Source organism: Heterobasidion irregulare (assembly GCF_000320585.1).
Source record: "Heterobasidion irregulare TC 32-1 unplaced genomic scaffold scaffold_06, whole genome shotgun sequence".
Lineage (NCBI taxonomy): Eukaryota > Fungi > Basidiomycota > Agaricomycetes > Russulales > Bondarzewiaceae > Heterobasidion > Heterobasidion irregulare.
The window spans coordinates 1205603-1223248 of record NW_009258202.1 but is presented as its reverse complement, the minus strand read 5'-3'; the positions used below and the strand labels follow the sequence as shown (position 1 = coordinate 1223248).

The following is a 17646-nucleotide window of genomic DNA, read 5'->3' as shown; positions in this document are numbered from 1 at the left end:
GATGATGAGGATCGTTCTCATAGTGGGCGTACAGACGTCCAGGCTCCACAGAGCCCCACAAGGGCGTTGACATTCTTCCCGCCATTGTTCCGCTCCCACACCGGCTAATTTCCAGGCCCACTCAGAGACGATGCGAGAGAGAGAGTACACCTGACCGAAAGCTCATAACAGAATGTCCACCCTCTGCGCCCACTCCTGTCGTTTGCCCCGGGACGCATTGTCGTACAGGACCTAGATGCTGCGATGTATGGTGAAAAATATGGACAAATGGAGGCCTCTCCCGCGCAGCCATTTGACCCGTTGTTTCAGGAAGTGGGGAGTGAAGGCAGGCGAGATTGACATCGACCGAAAGAAATAAGAATTGATTGTGCGTAAGATACGACGAAACCACAGTTAATCAGTCACAGCCGACAATGGATGTTAAAGGTCTACAAAGTTTGACCATCAAGACCGCGGCGGATGAATTTTCCCCTCGCGATACCGTTCCGCGACAAAGCTGGGGGGGTCGCAAGTCAGGAATTGACGCGACCACGAACAAGTATAAGGGAGCTCACCCCTCGCCGCTCCACAGCGTCATCAGCCCAACAGAAATGGCCGACACGGCGCGTCTATCCCACTTGGGCCTCTCCCAGTTCGTGTACGCGAGGTACCCGACGGCACCGAGGATGCCTACATTGACTACGGAAAAAAGTAAGTCATGAGCGCCATGCGCGATGCGTCGAACCACAGGACATGACCGACCTAGGCCAACAATCCCGCCCAAGACTCCGGGCCTCAGAATGTGTTCGCGCGCGTGCCTGTAGACGAGAGACCCCTCCTCCCGCGCCCTGCGCTCTTCCTTCTTTCCTTGTGGGGTCTGGCGGAATTGCTCCGCGGCGTAGCCTTCTCCACCCAAGAGCGCGACTGCGACGGCAACGGTCGACGCGATAGCCCTGGCGTCCCGCCGAAGGGGCGGATGTGTATAGTATGCGTAGCTCGCGCCCGCAAAGAGTCCAATGTTCACTGCGCACGCTCGATTGTCAGCAGACTGCGCCGCACCCAACGAAGCTGAGGTGTGCTCACCAATGCCAATGAGCCCGCCTGCGATAGCGGGCCTGAGCAGGTGATCCTTGGCGACTTCCCAGTAGTGGAGGCCCTCCGCCTCTGCCTTGTGGGCATGGCTTCGAGCCTCGTCGCCCGCGGGCTCGGCGTCTCTGACTATGGTCTCGCGGGTCTCTGACGTGAAAGTAGAGAGATTATCCTTGAAGTCTGCGGGGACGACTTTGACTTTGGATGTGTCGTCTGCTACGGCGTCGGACCTAGACGAGCCAGTGTTGAGGAGAGCGGGGTCGGGTTTGGGCTGCAACGGCAACGGAAGACTTCAGCCAACAGACACGATGAGAATAGAGAAAAGCGGACCTGCTCCGAAAGCGGGGGTGCGTCTTGTGCAGCAACAGAGGCGTAAGACATGGTTGAGAAATGGATGAGAGCAGGCGAGGACGAACAAGTGTCACGAACCTTTTCAGGGCGGGGACGCACCTTGCGAGCCATGACGTCACTGACGTCACCGCTGCTCCGGGTCATCTCAGCTGCTGCGAAGGCTTCCAGTCAACACGTCGATAGCTTGTTGTGATTACAGTTGGTATATAGGTGTATGTATAGAGCCTAGAAGTCATTTTAATCCGTTCCGAAAACACGCCCACCAGAACAAGCACAAATCGCAAAGTGCGCTGCATAAGTCGTATCATACCCATAAAACAGCCGTTCAGAACACGTCCATCGAGTGCGGGCAGTCCGCCGCCGTGTGCCCGTAGCCCTCGCAGTCCTCGCAGAACAGCGAGGACGCGGAGCTCTGTGGCCGAGACGGCGCCGGCGCGTTGCCCTTCAGCACGTCGCAGGTGAAGATGTCGTGGCCGGGCTGCTCGCAGATCTCGCACACGTCCGACCCGTGCGGCCCGACGGGCGTGTCGTCCGACACGACGGTCTCGGAATCGGTCGTGTGGCTGAGGATGTCCGAAAGCCGCGTGGACGACTTCTTGTGGCTTCTCGACAGCTTGTCTTTCAGCCGGTCCACCTCTTGCTCCAACTCGTCCTACGGCTCGTCAGCAAACCTCATCGCGCAGATCAAACATAGAACCCACTTCTCGATAAATCTAGATACAGCACGTCAGATGAGGAATTAATCGGAGGGCCATGCCGCTTGGCTCACCTTGGACTCGATCAAACTCTCCAGTTCACTGACCTCCTTGTTGAGCTGCAGATCGCGCCCCCCCTCACGATCAGACACAGATCGAACAGGGACCAGAACAGCTTACGTCGTGGATCGTCCGAGCGCTCTTCAGCTCCGCATCCGCCTGCTTCTTCCGTAGCTGGTCGATGTCGGTCTACGTCGCGCGCGTATGAGCGTTGAATCACCATCTCGATCACGAACTTGACCCGTACCTCGTGCTTTGCCTTGAGCTCCTTCAGTGCTCTCCGCAATGAAGCCACGTCGTCGCTGATGGTCGGCGAGCCCTCCTCCAGAGCCTGCTCTTCGCGCAATAAACTCTGCTCGACGCTGTTCTCGAGGGCCTTCATTTCCTAAACCACCGATGAGTTATCGGCCGTGTCATCTCGAGGTTGGAAAGACTCACGTCGCGGAGCTGGTCCGTTTCTGAGATCAAAAGCTTGTTCTCAGACTCGAGGAGCTTGTTCCTCTGGCTCGCAGCGGCGCTTTCCCTCCGCAGTTCTTCTACGATATGCCTAGAGATGTCGTCCAACAATCAGCGTATAAAGTGGGCAGGTGACCGCACAGACACTCACTTCAGACCTGCGATCTCCTCGCGCAAGGCACTGGTCTCGTACCGCGACGGCGACGGTGGGGGCGCCGGCCTCGCGTCAGGTAAAATGTCCTGAACTGGAAGATCGCGCTGTGCCCGCTTGCGCAAGGACTCGATCTCTGAGGCCTGCTGCTCCAGACGCTCGCGCAGTTCTGCGATCGTCTCCTGCAGCTTCGTCTGTTGATCCTCGAGCTAGAGAAACGAGCTTCGCTCAGAAGAAACGGCTCAGAAAAAAAATGGGCGAGTCGCCTCACCTGATCTTTCTCAATGAACAGCCGCTCGGCGATCTCTTCGAGATCGCTCGTGTCGCCGTTGGGCTGCGCCTCGGCCTTGGACAGACGCAACTGCTCGACGGTAGCCTTGAGCTGTGCGATCTCCTCTGCCGCGCGCGTGCGGTCGGCAGCGGCGCGCTGCGCGACCTCCGCGATCCTGTCCGACGCATCGGGGGACGACGGGTCCGCAGCCAAGCCCTCGAGGTTCTGCCCCAAAAGGAGACAGCGGGTGAGCGCGACACGTCCAAACACGGGCAAGCAGAAAACACGGGACGCACCGCGATCTCCGCGCGCAGCACCTCGATCTCGGCCCGCGCGTTCTCCAGCGCGACGGTCGCCTCCCGGAACGCCTCTTCGATCTCCTCGATCCGCGCACGTGCGCCCTCCTCCGACTTGAGCACGCGCTCGAGCTCCTTCTCGCCCTCGGCGACCTGCGCCCGGAGCCCCTCCTCCTTCTCGCGGAAGCGCTTCATCCGGTCGTGCACCATCGCCTCCTCCTTGTCCGCGGTCGCCCGCGCGTCCTCGAGCGTGTCCTCGAGCGCCGCGAGCTTGCTCTGCAAGTGCACGACCTGGTCGCGCAGCGTCTCGTTCTCGATCTGCGCGGCAGACGACGAGAAGCGCGCTACGGACGGCGAGGGGGGCTGGGTTTGGGCCCGGGACTGCTCTTGCAGAGCGGCGATGGCATCTTCCAGCTCGTAGCGCTTGGTCTCGGCGGCGCTCATGCGCTCCTCGTACAACGCGATGGTTTCCTGTCAATAGACGACGTCGGCAAAAGAAGAATAATGAGGTGAACGGAAGGAACAATACCTGGCCAGCTTGCCGAAGCTCGTCGACTTGCCCGCCGAGCTCCCTGCGCTCTTCCTCGAGCTCCGCGTAAGCCTTCTGGACACGCGCCTCCAGCAGCGCGATCTCCGCATTCTTCGCCTTCAGCGCGGCGTTCGTCTCGCTCTCGCCGGCCTCCTTCGCCTCGATCGCGCCCTTGAGGTCCTTCATCAGGGATTCCTTGTCGTCGAGGCGGGACTGCAGGTCGCGGAGCCGCGCCTCGCCGTCGCTCTTCGCCTTCTCGACGTCGGCGGCGGCATGCGCGACCGCGCGCTCGAGGCCTTCGATTTGGGCCGTCCGCTCGCTCAGCGCGCGCTCTGCGGTCTTCACCGACATCTCGAGCTCCGCGGTGCGCGCAACCGTGCGATCCCGGTCTTCCTGCAGGCTCTGTGCGCGCTGAACGGACTCGAGCTCCCCGTTCTTGCGTGCTTCGGCGAGCGCCTTCAGCTGGTCGTTCTCGGCCTGCAGCGCCTCGAGCTTGAGCTGCAGTGGCCGCAGCGACTCGGCCGAATCTGCCAGGGGGAACGCGACATGTGACGCCGGCGGAGAATGGGGCGGCGGCGTTCGCATGGCGACGTGCGACGCCCGGCCGGATAGCAGCTGGGCGACCTGATCCTGAATGGCGCGGCCGTTCATCTCCAGGTCGTTGGAGGTGAACGCGTTCGGGATGGGCGACGACTGGGGGTAGTCGTTCAGCGACACCGATTGGCTCCGGGTCGAGCTCCCGCCTGGGGAGGGGGGCGGAGGCATCGCGATGGCGCTCGGTATTCGACCGCGCGGGGTCATGAGGGATGTGCGGCCCTTTGTCGGCGTCCCGGCTGGCGAGCCGATCCCGAGGCCCATAGGTCTGGTTCCCTGCGCAGCTCGGGGGGTCTTGCCGGCGTGGATCAACGATGGGGGTGAGGCGCGTCCTGCGAATCGCGTGGGGCTCGGAGGGATGGGCGGCCCCCCCGGTGCGCGCGAGGTGAGCTGTTTTGCGGTGACGCCGACGTAGCGCGACGCGCGGGAGCCTGGGGTGACGGCCTCGTACCCGTTCGGGGACGTGCGCGCCTTGGGCGTCGCTGCCGACGCTGGCGTTTTTGTGCGTGTCCGGGCGGCGGGCGTGACGGCTGAGGTGACCCTGCTCGTCGACATGGACGGGGTGACGCGGCCGTTGTTCTTGAGGCCGTACGAAGGCGTTATGCGACCCGAAACTGACGGGGTGACTCGGCCGCTGCGAGACGAGGCGACCGAGGACGGTCGAGAGATGCTACCAGGCCCGACCGTTGGGGGGGACAGTTTGGCGAGCGCCACGAAGACACCGCACTTCGGTGGGCAGACGAAATAATGTTTACTACAACCAATAAAAATCAGTCATCGTGCGAGACGATCAACGAGAGACTGTTAGATGGGGCAGAAGACGAAGAAGCACGGCGCATGTATGGAGATCGCTGGGGGCATTGTGCGCGAAGCTAGATGGGATTAGTGACGGGTCGATCTGAATGAATGTATAAATGACCAACACGAAACGAGACAGAATGCGTGGCATCGTATCGCACAGGAAACATGTTTTGAGGGGGTAAGGGCGCGAACTCACTTGTTGACGGAGCCATCGTTCTTTCCCTTGCCCGCAAAGCCGCCGCCGAGCTCGACGCCTGCCCACTGGCCTGATTTCCCATCAATCTCGCCGATGAACCTGAGCGTCCCCTCGAAGCCGAGACTCTCGATGCGAACGTTATCCCCGACGTCGAACGATCTGTCGACTCGAGCAGGGCCCTTGTCGAATGCGGCCGACTGGCGACTTGCCGGGCGCGTTGTTGGTGTTTTCGAGCGCGGTGGGATGGCTCTGAAGGGGATGGAGGCGGCAGCAGAGGAGGAGGACGCGACGGAGGGGGGGCGGCCCACGACGGACCTGCGACCCGACTGTGGGAGGTGCGAGTAGGATGCGGGGCCGGTGTTGTGGGGTTGGATGGGCCTGTGTGCGGCGGGGTCGTTTGCCTTGACAGCGTCTGCGAAGGCTGCGTTCATTGTGTCGTTGTCGGGGAGGGAGAGAGGGATGTGTGTTGTGGAGGGGGAGCGCAGCCTGCCTGGGGTGGGTATGCCTGTGGACTTTGACTGCATTGGGGCGGAGAACTGACGAGGTTTGGCAGGGGAGTGCGACATCGGACGTGCTCAAGCGCTGCTGCTACTTCCTTCGTCGCGTCCAAGCTCACTTCCTATTCCGGATCACTCCACGCGTGCCCGCCGCGCGCCATATCATCCACCGACGCTTCAGTCCTTCACCGACGCTTCAGTCCTTCACCGACGCTTCAGTCCTTCACCGACGCTTCAGTCCTTCACCGACGCTTCAGTCCTTCACCTTCCGCACGCGTAACGGCAAAGCAACTAACATGACACAACGGATCATATACAACAAGTCTATGGCATGGCACTACGTACTACGGCCATTTACACAGGCGCATGGCACTACGTACTACGGCCATTTACACAGGCGTCTCACACTTACTACGCCACGTTCTTGACCGTCAGACCCAACCAAGTCCCCCGGTGCCCTTCGACGATCGGTGTCATCACCAAGGTGGGTTTCCTGCAAACAGGGTGCTTGTCCGCGTCGGGCGGCATCGCGAATTCGAACTTTTCCAGCACGCTCGCCAAAATCGCCTGTAGCTCGATCACCCTGGAAAGAAGCGCGGACAGGGTCAACGCAGTCTCAGACTCCATGCGAATCAAATCACGTACGCGAACTTCCATCTGTGAAGGGAGGAAAAATCAGGACGTTGCAGCGAATCAGGTCATACGTCTCGAGCTTACCCTATGCAAGAACGAATGCCAGCGGCTATCGCTCGGTTGTCAGTCATCGAAAATGCACCATATTTAGCTGTCTCGACTTACAAAAGGTGAGCCTAGAGGGGACTCCGCTTGTCAATCGATCTCGAAACGTACGTAGAGCGAAGGCTTACAGATTCGAATACACGCCTACGGAGGTCTGCTTCGAGCTGTCCATGCCGATCCAGCGATTGGGGTTCCACCGGTCTGCATCCTCGCCCCAGATGCTAGGCAATCTAGCGGTTTCAAAATATTATTTTTCAGCGGTGCTATGGGAGAGGGGGGAACCGGCACGTCTCACCTGTTGTACGCGCACAGAGAGAGCTTAACTTTGGTCCCCTTGCTGACGGGGATCGACGAAATCTGTTTCCCCGACTTCGTGACGATGGGCTGGGCAAGCGGGATGACGTCGTCTTTCTCGGCGTACCGAGAGATGTGCCAGAGAATAGGGTGCAAGCGCATGCCCTCCTGTTAAGTCTCGTGGCACGTCTTGAGAATTGGAAAATCACAGCGTCCGATGCGCCTGCGCACCTTCATCGCCGCCTGCATCAGGGTCAACCCCTCGAGGTCTGCCATCGAGAAGTCGGCATCGCCGCGCGCGGTGACCTGTGCACGCGCAGCTCTGATCTCCTCTCGAGCCTTTCTCTGGAACTCTGGGTCCTTGGCGAGTTCCCAGAGCACCCATGACGCCGTGGCCGCCGTGGTGTCGTGGCCGGCCAGCATGAGCGTCCTGCAGAAGGATGATCGCCGGTAACGGTGACGTCAAACTTGAAGGAACGGCAAAAACACGCACGAGATCTGGTCGATGACCTCCGGCTCCGAAAGCTTGGTCTTCGGGTTCTCCGACGCGTTCGCACGCACAAGGACGCTCATGACGTCTTTCCCATCGCCGCGGGCTTCGCTCTTTCGGATGATATCTCGCGAGATTACCCTCGCAAAATCCAGGTATTCGCGGAACCTGCGATACTCGCGCGATGGGAGGTAGCGGGTATAATATAACACACTTGTGGGAATAGAATTGAAGAACGACTTGGCCAGGAGGTCAAGCGGCGCGGGGTATAAAGTCGAGTCGATGCTGTGACCGAAGCAAACAGGTGAGCAGACTATCGAAGAGGGCAACGGAGTCAAAATTACATACAAAAGGCTGTCCCAGTTGTTCATGAACTCGCTTTTAGTGTCGTCAAGAGCTCCAAACTCGAAGCCGAAGCCAGCTGCAGGGCAAGCACGTCAGCGACTAGCCGCAAACGTGGTCAACAGGATGCAACATGCCTTCTCCGATGACATCAAGCGTCATACGCGAGAGCCAGCTTGCGACATTGAGGACAGGCGCGTTGGACACATCGCCTGCGATCAAGTTCTCCCACTTCTGTACCAACTTGGACACGGTGTGAGACTTGAGAAGATATGGGATAACCGTGTAAAAATACCTGCGAAGCTCGGAAATGGAACAGGGGAAGGAAAGTCTTCAGCTGTGTCGAAGAGAATGCGGGATTCATAATCTTTCTCTGCCGACTGTGGTCCTCACCTGCAATCCGTGGCTCGTGGGTGAGTGAGGTAAACAAGACAAGAGTATGCATACCATGCGCCCACGCGAGGCCCTCTCCGGTCACCATCCTCAAGAACTGGCGATCCTCGGCGCTCTTGGGATATTTGTAACCGGCAGCCTGCAGGATGTGTTGCAGAGCCTTAGGGTCAACCAACATAAGGATATCTTCCTGCAGTATTACAAAACATCAGAAATGAGGCGTCGATTAGACAACGAGACGTTTCCTACACCCATGCAACCGTCTACACGCCAAGCGGTTCCGTACTGGCTCATCCATTGGAAGTCGAGGTCACCGACTTCATTCTGGTAGCGCAGATCCTTCTCGTGGCCTAGGAAGAAACAAATCAGAATAAAGACCGAGGAACAAGTGCACAGGATACGTGCCCAACCAGAATGAATTGGATGGAGGGCCTTGGATGTCCTTGAGCAGACGGCGCCTGAAAAGAGATTTGAGCAGTGCAAGTGCGGCCACCGCAACTACAGCGATTGAAAAGGCAGTCAAGGAGCTGTAAGTGAGACCCATGATATGGAATGTTGTTGAAACTGCAAGTGCAGCCCCGCCTATTTATGCGCCAAAGAAATACAGGTGCATATACAGAAACTTACATACTATATCCCCGGCTAGTGTATTGCCAATATCCTTCGTCTAAACGTAACGAAGACCCGACGGTCAAGGGCACCTACTGCATTCTGACTTTCGAGCTTCGCCAGTGCTTCGCCCCTTACCCCTGTGCGACAATGATTGAACCTGTCCGTGTTTGTCTCCGAGTGGTCATATAGGCGCGTAATACAAAGGAACTCACTGGTGAAGAAGCAAGCTCGCAGTAGACGATGACATGATACTGCTCACAATGCTCAAGTCGATGTGATTCTTTGAGCCCCGAGTCTCCGTAGATATCAAGGAGGAAGCGCTTAGGTTGTGCCCAGGCGGTCAGAGTAAAGCGCTTCGCGGACATATTGATTAGTATTTGCCTGGCCTCCACCGTACCTTGTGAAGACATAATAAGTTTGTTGCTGTAGATGCTGGTATGTCTTCTACCCACAGTTCGCCTTCGAGGTATTATGTCGATGATGGTAGCCTGTAGTAAGATATGGGTGTAACGACACAGGCTGCAGAGGTGTCGAACATAAGCGCGGTGATGGAAAGGAACGTAGAGACTTGAATTTCAATATACTTCCGTTCGTCGTTGATTCGCTACTGAATTTGAAATTAAGCAGCCCTAATCGCAATCTTGCTTGCTTCAAGGAGCAATCGTCTTCGCGCTATGCAGACTCGAGCTTCAAGAGTGATTGCACCATGGGCCAAAGTGAGCCCCAAGGAGGTTAAGAGCATGCGGCCCTGCCCATACGGCACGCTATAATAGTGCTTAGGCGTATTGCGCCCGCCAAAAGGGAAATTCCCTGACCTCGCATCGAAGGCATCCCCGCACAGAAGCCGCCCTCGCTAATAGAGTGACTGCGGTCAATACCGTATAGAAACCGAATCATGCCTGTGATAACCCACTAGCTTACAAGTATGATAGCGTTAGCCACTTCGTGACAAATCTGCGGCGCGAAATGAGATTGCCTAAGGCTCTTTCAAAAGTGGTTATTTGGCCATGATAATGTACAAAAAGGGCCTTTAATATGAACCCTTCTGACTGGTTGGAGCACTTTTTCAAAATCCTCAAAAATTCTTGGTGGGGACTTTTCCCCAGAAATTTCGCCGTTTGTCACATCACGCGATGTGTGACAGCAGCAGCAAATATTCAGAATAATTGTACAATTTCTGTGATTGCCCAGCTATGATATATACCTGTGGACTACTTCTTATGCCTCTCCGTTTAAATAAAGAATTTGGTCATTGCAATGAAGAAGAAAGCATCTGGTCATCGCAATAAACACAAAGATGTTGGGTCTTCGAGATGATTTTCGCCATCTTTAGGGTTAGGGTTAGACTTTTTCCTGTCCTTCGAGACAGCAGATTTGTTCTAAAACCAGCTTCCCTAAGTCCAAAAATCTGGGTTCAGAGACAAAAAAAAATTGTGGTGTGACATGAGGGGCTAATGCCATACCTTACAAGAACTTCAGTTTTGAAGTCATTGTATATCACAACTAGAAGCTAAAAGAATATGTGCATAAAGAATAAAGAAATATGCTAGGTAAGGAAATGAGATAAGAAACTTGCCATGGCCTACAATATGAGTCTATGTTTTTGGTGATCCTTGTGGATAAGGGGAGTTGTTTGATGCATGTGTGAATGAGGGCAGATCAAACAACTAACATTATGAGAAGAGTATATATGTGTAAGCAGAATATAATAACTAAAAGCAGTAAGACAGTGTAAGAATGAGGAGTAGTCTAAGCAAAAATACATGACAAAGAGATAGGAGTGGGTGAAAGCCTATAAGGCTTCTCAGCATGTAGTAAAAGGGATATCTAAATGGAAAATAGGGAAAAAAAGAGGTCAGCCATAATAAGAGGATAAGGCCATTGTAGGATACTTGCCTTATTAGTGGATAGGTATATTTCTAAGATGTCACTTCTTATCTGAGCATCCAAGCACATATAAACATCTAGAAAAACCTCCTCTCTTAATTAGATCTAATTATTCAAAATACTAATCTAAGCTAATTAGAATATATTATCCATAATTTACTTTATAATCAAATCTGCAAGTAAAGGTAATTATGTCTATACTACTATAGTCCCATTGGAATCTACAACCCAATTATAATTTTATATATTCCAAATCCAAATTATATAAGTGCTATAATATTATTTCACCATATTCTTTATTTTCTATTAGTTTACTATATTATTGTCTAGTGCCCAAATTCAAATATTAGCCCTGATTTTTAGGGCATTTATTAACCTTTGTATATATAAAATAGATGAAAGATAAATATATAAGAAAATCAGAAATATTGAGATTGCCTTATTTATATTAACATATTTAGGTTACCAGGTATATAGTTTAGATCTTATGGCTCAGTGGTTTAGAGCACTAGTCTGGGGTATGTAGGCATGAGGTTATTGGTTCAATTCTGGTAATGGGCAAGTTTATAATAAGATGTGACTTTAGTTTGATTAGTAAGCTCTATACATATTCTGTGATTAGAGATGTAGTAGTAGTAGAGAAACTACAGAAGTGGGTTGGTTGATTTTTTTCCAAAAATCCTCATAATAAATTGGCTTTAATTAGCTGTAATTAGATCTTATAATTTCAGGATTAGAGGGGGAGTTAGCTAAAAATCCTTAATGGTATATAGCTATATTTATGCTTAACTATGGTTAATTTAATACAGAGCTTTTCTCTAATGGCCCCTACTACCACTGCTACCAAGCATCTCTGCCTGCACTTGTTCAAGATGAGCATAGGCCCATCCTTCCCCCACAGGCTTATTATTCTAGCACAGGTTTCACCTACACTCTCCTTTGCTCATGTTTAGTGCTGGTCATATCCTTTCCATTGCAGGCCCTCTGCTCTCATACAAAGGGCCTTCAATTCTGTAGTATACTCTAGTATACTCTAGTATAGCTTGTAATGATCTTTCTGACAATATGATGGTTTCAAATTTTCCTTTTAAAAACATCAGATAAAGTAAAGAGTTGGAATAAGCAAGCTATTCCATGCTTTATATTGTGCCTACTATTGTTTTACAAGATAATCCTAGAGCTGTCTCTGATCATAGATAGTGGTATCTTAAGAGACACCTGCTTACCTTGCAAGACTTGACTAGAGTTACTTTCCTGTTTTGGAAAGGATCAAGCTTGGATTATCTACACAGACTGAGACTGAAATATCAAGTCATCACTAGCTATCTCTAGACACTTCTATCTCTAGTGGACCTAGTAAAAGCTAGGTCTCGGCAGTCAGATTCCTGATCTGGCCCTAGCTGATTGTTAGCAATTGTTGGATATTGTTGGGTTAAGGGCTATGTTGCAGACTTGAAGATTGTTGGCAAATATTGACAACTGTTGAGTATCTAGAAAGAGTTTTCGAGAGGTTGAAAATTTGTGAGTTCAGTAGAATGGAATTGCTGAGATTTGTTGAGAAACAGGTGTTTTTGAGATAAAAGTTTTGACTTTTGTCCGGGTTGGTCCCTCATAGGCTGCAACGCAGCGCAAGTGATCAATCGAAGTCAATCGATCAATATGCGCGAAGAGTCACACGTCACGGATAAGTGACTCGACGCGTTTGTTCTCATCGCGTCTTAAAAGCTTGATAGCCATTGATTGAGTTTCACCAAATTTGCATTATAGCGTAGTGTGTAGTGCTATATGGTACGTATAGAGGTGTATCGTCTGCGATCATGAAATGGAGGCTCGGAAAGCAGAGGGGTACTTGGTTAAGATGATGAATCATGATCTGTGTCTGTCAATCACTGAGAATCATCTCTTTCCGACTCGTCGTCATCCATCGATACAATAGAACCTCTCTCAAACAAGAAAGAAAGTGTACCTCCTGGAACGTCATCAACTGTAAGCTCAAGATTCATGTCGGTGCCTGTGACATTCTCCAGATCTATGGCCTCGAGAAGAGAATCGATTCTGGTCTTGGAGTCGTTTGTCTGAGTTATGGGAGCCTTGTTACGTTTGGGCTCCGGAATATACACTAGTCGACGTAGTATCTCGTCTTTGATGTTGTCGCGTGCACCCGCCTGGAGGCAGTTGATATGTTTCCATTCTCCAAGCGCCGCTAAATCTGCCTTTTTCTTCTTCATGTACTAAAGCGGTGTTCAGCATAAACCGCCATATAGGATCTGGCTGACACCTACCGCTCTATCTATTTTATCTACCTTGATATTGGACGCGGCGGTGAACCCAGAGGTCATATTGACATCCTCATCGTCTACAATGATGTCAGAGGTTGTTAGGTCTATATCTCCAGCAGATACATCGTCACGATCGCAGGTGCATTCCAACAGGTCGTGAGTGTGGCAGGTTGTATGAGGGTGAATTGTGAAGATATCTCTGAGCTGGTAAGAATGAATCAAACTCGGAACGTCGCTTTCTCCGTTCGGAGACTCACCTCTTTTGAAGTGAACGAGTCCGATTTAGATTCCGATTTTCCCTTGATGATATCGAATAAGATTGTTTCCGAAAAATGGCTGTCGAGAAATACTTACATTGCCGATAAGTGCTGATTTTGTCAAGGTCAACCTCGAAACACGAGGAACAGTAATTGAGAGCTGGACTTACTGCTGCTCAGTCCCAGCTTCGTCACTTGACGCTGATATATCTTCTCTGAACAAGAATTAGGTCGCTCCATAACCTTCAGAACATGTAAAGGGCACACCATCGATAGTACCAGCAGTTAGAAAGCGGTAAATGAAAACCTCGCGCTTTTGGCCATCGCTTCGGGAACTAGTCAACCACCATCACTGCATGATGACGCTGCCTGAGGTACATACCGATGGATTCGGGCCATAGACTGAAGGTCATGGCTTAGAGGTATGATAGTCAGATCCGGAGTGACAAAACATGGAAGGATCCTACCTGGGATTCCAGTCAGAGTCAATGAGGCATAATCTCGATGCACCTATTAGATTTAATCCGACACCGCCAGCTTTGGAGCTTAAGAGGAAAATGACTTCGGGATAGAACCAAAAAAATCAGATGATCTTCCCACAACGTAGGATAACAACTCACAACAGCGTTCTTGAACTGTTTTATTAAAGGTGTTGACATGTTCTTGGCGTTTCGGTGCTGGTGTTTGCCTTTTGTAGCCTTGTTCAGCATTACTTCAGGCTCCATTGATCGCGAACATACCCATCGAGCCGGAGGTAGGTGTAGGATTTCTTCTTGCAGAAAGCTTCTATGATGTTGAGTGTCGAAGTGTAATGTGAGACTATGATACACTTTTCGTCCGTATTCTGCGTGGGTTCAATTCAGGCTATCATGGCACGCCCTAATTTAATTATAACCAGCCTTACATACCTTGCGAATAAGCCGCAGAAGGTTGGCTAACGCAGCAAGTTTGCCTGGAAGCCACAGTCAGACATGTGCCATATCGATGATGCCTAGAATTCTGACCGCTCAATGACACATCCTCAACCCGAGCTCCCTCTGGAAGTAGCTTCACAGCCTCCTGGACAACAGTGGTTTTGGCGACATTATCTCCACTATGGTTTACCTTGGATTTCGCTTTATCTGCGACCGCTTTCAGGAGAATTGGGCTGTTGCTAATCTTTGTTAGCATATTGATCAAGGCCAGAGATTCGGCTGTCGAATCTTGAATGATATTGTCGAGTTTGTCAGGGTTCAGGATCTTGGAGAATATTGATAACTGAAGAGCAGTTGGCGTCACGAAGACAACATATTCATCTAGAGCACAGTCATATGTCAGCGTGACGCATACAGAGATCGGTGAGATACTAGCTCTTTGGAGGTAGGTAGTTTTTCAAGATAGTGGCATCTCTCCTAAGAACGAAACTGCGTGACATGGCTTGTAACTAGTTGCCGCGGTCAATTTTCTGAAGAAAACATTTCAGTAATCTCCTACCTGGGCCGATCGGCTTTCGCCGATTTCAGCTTCTTTGGCGGAACAGCCTGGTGCGCGACTGCGGAGGATAGGCGTCTCATAATTACGGCGGAATTTGCTGTAGTCATCTGTGATCATGCGTAAGGACAACATGTCCGGATTCATTCCGATACTTACCCAGTAAACCGGGATTGCAGAAATCGGCCTTTATGATACTCAATACATTATCAATAGTTATGGACATGTTCTTACCATAGCATGGAATTCGCTGAGGTCATTCTGGATTGGGGTACCGGACAGAATGATACGCCTCTGCGTCTTCAACGCTTCAAACATAGTGGATGTTTTGTTATTTGCCGATTTGAGTCTATGTCCTGCGAGACCGTGAATGCTATATCCAGCATTTAGATTAGAGCGTACCTTCATCTGCAATTATCAGGCCAATGGGCGGCCTGTAGTTCAGTATGAGGTGCAGTTTCGGGTCTTATTTTCTTAATATCTTACATGCAATAAGCCAGCTCGGCACTGAGTTCGATTGATCAACATCATGACGAGTGTGGATGTGACAATAAAATGCGCACATAACGCTCCTCAGACGCTCGTAACCTATGATCAAAACGTGGTGGATCTTCCTATAAGCTCGTCAGACATTGAATGTACACTAGCGACCGAACTCGTACGAATTGATGAATTGCTTGATCGTTGATTTATTCTTGTCGCCAGTAAATATCCCCACTCTATCTCTTCCCAACCTGAATTCAATCAGCGAAGCAATCATCCGCAACGATAGCAGACCTACCACTTATGAAACTCATTTTTCCAGTTCTGCCGCGGGAGACAAATGAGAATCTGGCTGCACGAACAGAGTCTACATCTACACGCACAGTGATCAATGTGACAGGGCACACTATGAGGACCTTTCCAACTACGGGACCAGCCCCAGCATACGGATTTTGCCCTAAAACTATATAAGTTTCGGAGCCAAAGCCGGAAAGATTCACAGTCACAACATACTGAGTAAGGTCCAGACCAGAGAGATCGTCTAAAAATGACATCAGTGATTTCATGGGTTGTGATTCAGTCAATCCCACCTGAAGGGTTTTCCCCATGCCCCTACACGAGTAACAAACATGAGAATTAGACAATTTCAAACATATGCAACATAACTGCATACATCTCATCAGCCAGGATGCATCCTTGACCATCATGCTCCCGAAGTCCCATGACGCACTCATACATGAATTTGACACCTGATCAACACAGGAATGATAGAACACATGTCTGCTGATGAGCCATTGTGAAACGAACCTTCTACTTGGTGAGGCCTGAGTCGGCGGGCAAGAATAGGATCTATCACAACAGGGACCACCGACAAGTTTCTGAAAAATGGACGATATGTTTTAATATAAAAAGCAAATGATATTTACAAGCTTACTTCTTATTATTGCGCGCGATGTGTTCTGGAGTAGGCGCCTTCATGACAACTGCGCCCTCCATTTCAGGGTCATGTCTTATTAAAAGAGGTCAGCCATGGTCCTTCAACGGATCAGATGCTCACAATGGTCCTTTCGCTCTCAGCTTTGGCGAAGGCTTTCCATAGAACGACGTCGGCGGAATGAATTGCTTAATCGAAGAGCTGGAATTCTTTATGGGCGACTGCAGGACTGAGGCGCGCGCCTGCACAAGAAAGGGTGACACTATATCGGCGCTAAGGGACTCGGCAGGCTCGATATCACATCCGTTCTCCATTTCCGGTGACATTCCTGTGATCGTAGGTAGTCTGTGTGATGGAATTTGCGCATCCAGCTGTATTTCTCGGCCACCGATATACATGATATGACCAGAGTATAGCCGTAGGCCTTCCCATGACTTCGTCCCAAGGCTGAATGGACATATCAGTTCCTGAATGGAGTTACACTTGAAATCTTGAATATCTTACACTTTACCAATCTCAGAGATCAGGGTCAGCTTTCCGTCTCGAAAGATCACGTAGGCATCTCCTTCCCAAGTCTTGTATTTCTTCTGTTGAGGCTTTCTCCTGATGGAAAGTCAGTTGTGTCAATATATCCATAAGCTAGATGTACCAGTTGGCAGTCCAGCTTTGTTCTAGAACTTTCTCTTGAGATGGACCGCTCGCTGGGGAATGCTGAGTGCCGGACATAAGGTTCACAGGTTCCAACTCTATACCCTTCTTTTTGGAGCCTGGCCCTGCGGCAATCGCTCTGGACGCGTTCATGGCAACAGGTTTGAGAGGAACAAACTTCTTCGCAAAGGTGCCGAGGTTCGTTGTCGATGGCCCTTCGGAGGCATTTATAGCATTGCGCCCAAAGCATTTCCCAGACATGTATTCCGACCGAGAAACGACGCGGTCAATTTGGAGTTCTTTGTTGCCTATATGCACCTCAGCGTCCTCCGAAATCGTCTGTGAGCCCGTTTTTCCTGTTGTAAGCCTTCATAGAAGGCTTTGAGTCCAAATTTGAAGCGACGAAAGACATTGTACATACAGCTTGCCATCCTGATCAAGAAGAGTAGCCCTTGGTCCATTCACAACGAGGATACCGTCGCCCTGCCATGTCTTGTGCTTTTTAGACTGCGGAGCTCTCCTATATGTAAATGAGACGCTCAAGTAAGTCATAATGAGTGGCATTTCTATTACACCTACCATTGTACCATCCAATATCTCTCCCCTACTCCAGTGTTTGCGTGTGAGTCCTGTTCATCGGTGTCAATGATTTGCCGTTTCCGACTGCTGTATTCGACGTCGGACTTTCGCTTCAAAGAGACAGTGGAGGTATGGGCTGGCATCTGGAAATACGACATAGCTAACAAAACGGAGGTGGGAGAATAAACTTGAAGCAATGTCGCGTCGCGACGCGTCTGACAGGCTCTCTTTCGTGTCACGTGCTATAGATGTAATTTCTGTCAAAGGGCTAGTAT

General features: G+C 51.3%; 5 protein-coding genes across 5 annotated transcripts; all 5 read right to left on the bottom strand.

The window, feature by feature from the left end:
* Window positions 1-342: 342 nt before the first annotated feature.
* HETIRDRAFT_445244 (uncharacterized protein) lies at window positions 343-1454 on the bottom strand. The gene is made up of 5 exons (XM_009549135.1): window positions 1399-1454; window positions 1063-1339; window positions 742-1002; window positions 555-678; window positions 343-496 (listed from the first exon to the last, which is right to left on the bottom strand). Exons 1-5 carry the CDS (start codon window positions 1447-1449, stop codon window positions 445-447), a joined length of 765 nt encoding a protein of 254 aa, XP_009547430.1. The 5' UTR covers window positions 1450-1454; the 3' UTR covers window positions 343-444.
* A 369-nt stretch (window positions 1455-1823) lies between these two features.
* Window positions 1824-5899, bottom strand: HETIRDRAFT_434703 (uncharacterized protein; the record flags this gene model as incomplete). The annotated part of the gene is made up of 12 exons (XM_009549134.1): window positions 1824-2071; window positions 2121-2132; window positions 2189-2233; window positions 2295-2363; window positions 2422-2559; window positions 2613-2721; window positions 2782-2990; window positions 3053-3277; window positions 3349-3819; window positions 3878-4953; window positions 4978-5225; window positions 5469-5899. Coding segments are annotated over 12 exons (3279 nt in total), but the record flags the coding sequence as incomplete, so codon positions are not given.
* Window positions 5900-6376: 477 nt separating this feature from the next.
* Window positions 6377-8766, bottom strand: cyp64 (cytochrome P450 monooxygenase 64; the record flags this gene model as incomplete). The annotated part of the gene is made up of 11 exons (XM_009549133.1): window positions 6377-6548; window positions 6832-6933; window positions 6999-7161; window positions 7225-7427; window positions 7491-7772; window positions 7836-7891; window positions 7944-8072; window positions 8125-8222; window positions 8277-8412; window positions 8472-8572; window positions 8601-8766. The coding sequence occupies 11 exons, from the start codon at window positions 8764-8766 to the stop codon at window positions 6377-6379; spliced, it is 1608 nt and encodes a 535-aa protein (XP_009547428.1).
* Window positions 8767-8913: 147 nt separating this feature from the next.
* On the bottom strand, window positions 8914-9401 carry HETIRDRAFT_385327 (uncharacterized protein; the record flags this gene model as incomplete). The annotated part of the gene is made up of 2 exons (XM_009549132.2): window positions 9047-9401; window positions 8914-8991 (listed from the first exon to the last, which is right to left on the bottom strand). The coding sequence occupies exons 1-2, from the start codon at window positions 9242-9244 to the stop codon at window positions 8914-8916; spliced, it is 276 nt and encodes a 91-aa protein (XP_009547427.1). The 5' UTR covers window positions 9245-9401.
* A 3206-nt stretch (window positions 9402-12607) lies between these two features.
* HETIRDRAFT_123162 (uncharacterized protein) lies at window positions 12608-17529 on the bottom strand (the record flags this gene model as incomplete). The annotated part of the gene is made up of 31 exons (XM_009549131.1): window positions 12608-12712; window positions 12842-12952; window positions 13004-13204; window positions 13258-13299; window positions 13355-13368; window positions 13428-13472; window positions 13525-13583; window positions 13725-13818; window positions 13878-13945; window positions 13998-14101; window positions 14166-14209; window positions 14262-14552; window positions 14608-14680; window positions 14731-14837; window positions 14887-14914; window positions 14962-15083; window positions 15130-15161; window positions 15291-15341; window positions 15390-15461; window positions 15509-15534; window positions 15594-15667; window positions 15724-15751; window positions 15801-15822; window positions 15884-15959; window positions 15985-16088; window positions 16145-16219; window positions 16268-16591; window positions 16649-16747; window positions 16794-17159; window positions 17214-17312; window positions 17372-17529. The coding sequence occupies 31 exons, from the start codon at window positions 17527-17529 to the stop codon at window positions 12608-12610; spliced, it is 3114 nt and encodes a 1037-aa protein (XP_009547426.1).
* Window positions 17530-17646: the final 117 nt, after the last annotated feature.

What these genes read in the sequence shown, in the direction of transcription:
- HETIRDRAFT_445244 (XM_009549135.1), bottom strand. Translation starts at nt 1,449, where the DNA reads ATGTCTTACGCCTCTGTTGCTGCACAAGACGCACCCCCGCTTTCGGAG. An exon ending in CACCCCCGCTTTCGGAGCAG is followed by an intron (nt 1,340 to 1,398) that starts GTCCGCTTTTCT and finishes TTGCCGTTGCAG; the next exon opens with CCCAAACCCGACCCCGCTCT. An exon ending in GGGCGGGATTGTTGGCCTAG is followed by an intron (nt 679 to 741) that starts GTCGGTCATGTC and finishes TTTTTTCCGTAG; the next exon opens with TCAATGTAGGCATCCTCGGT.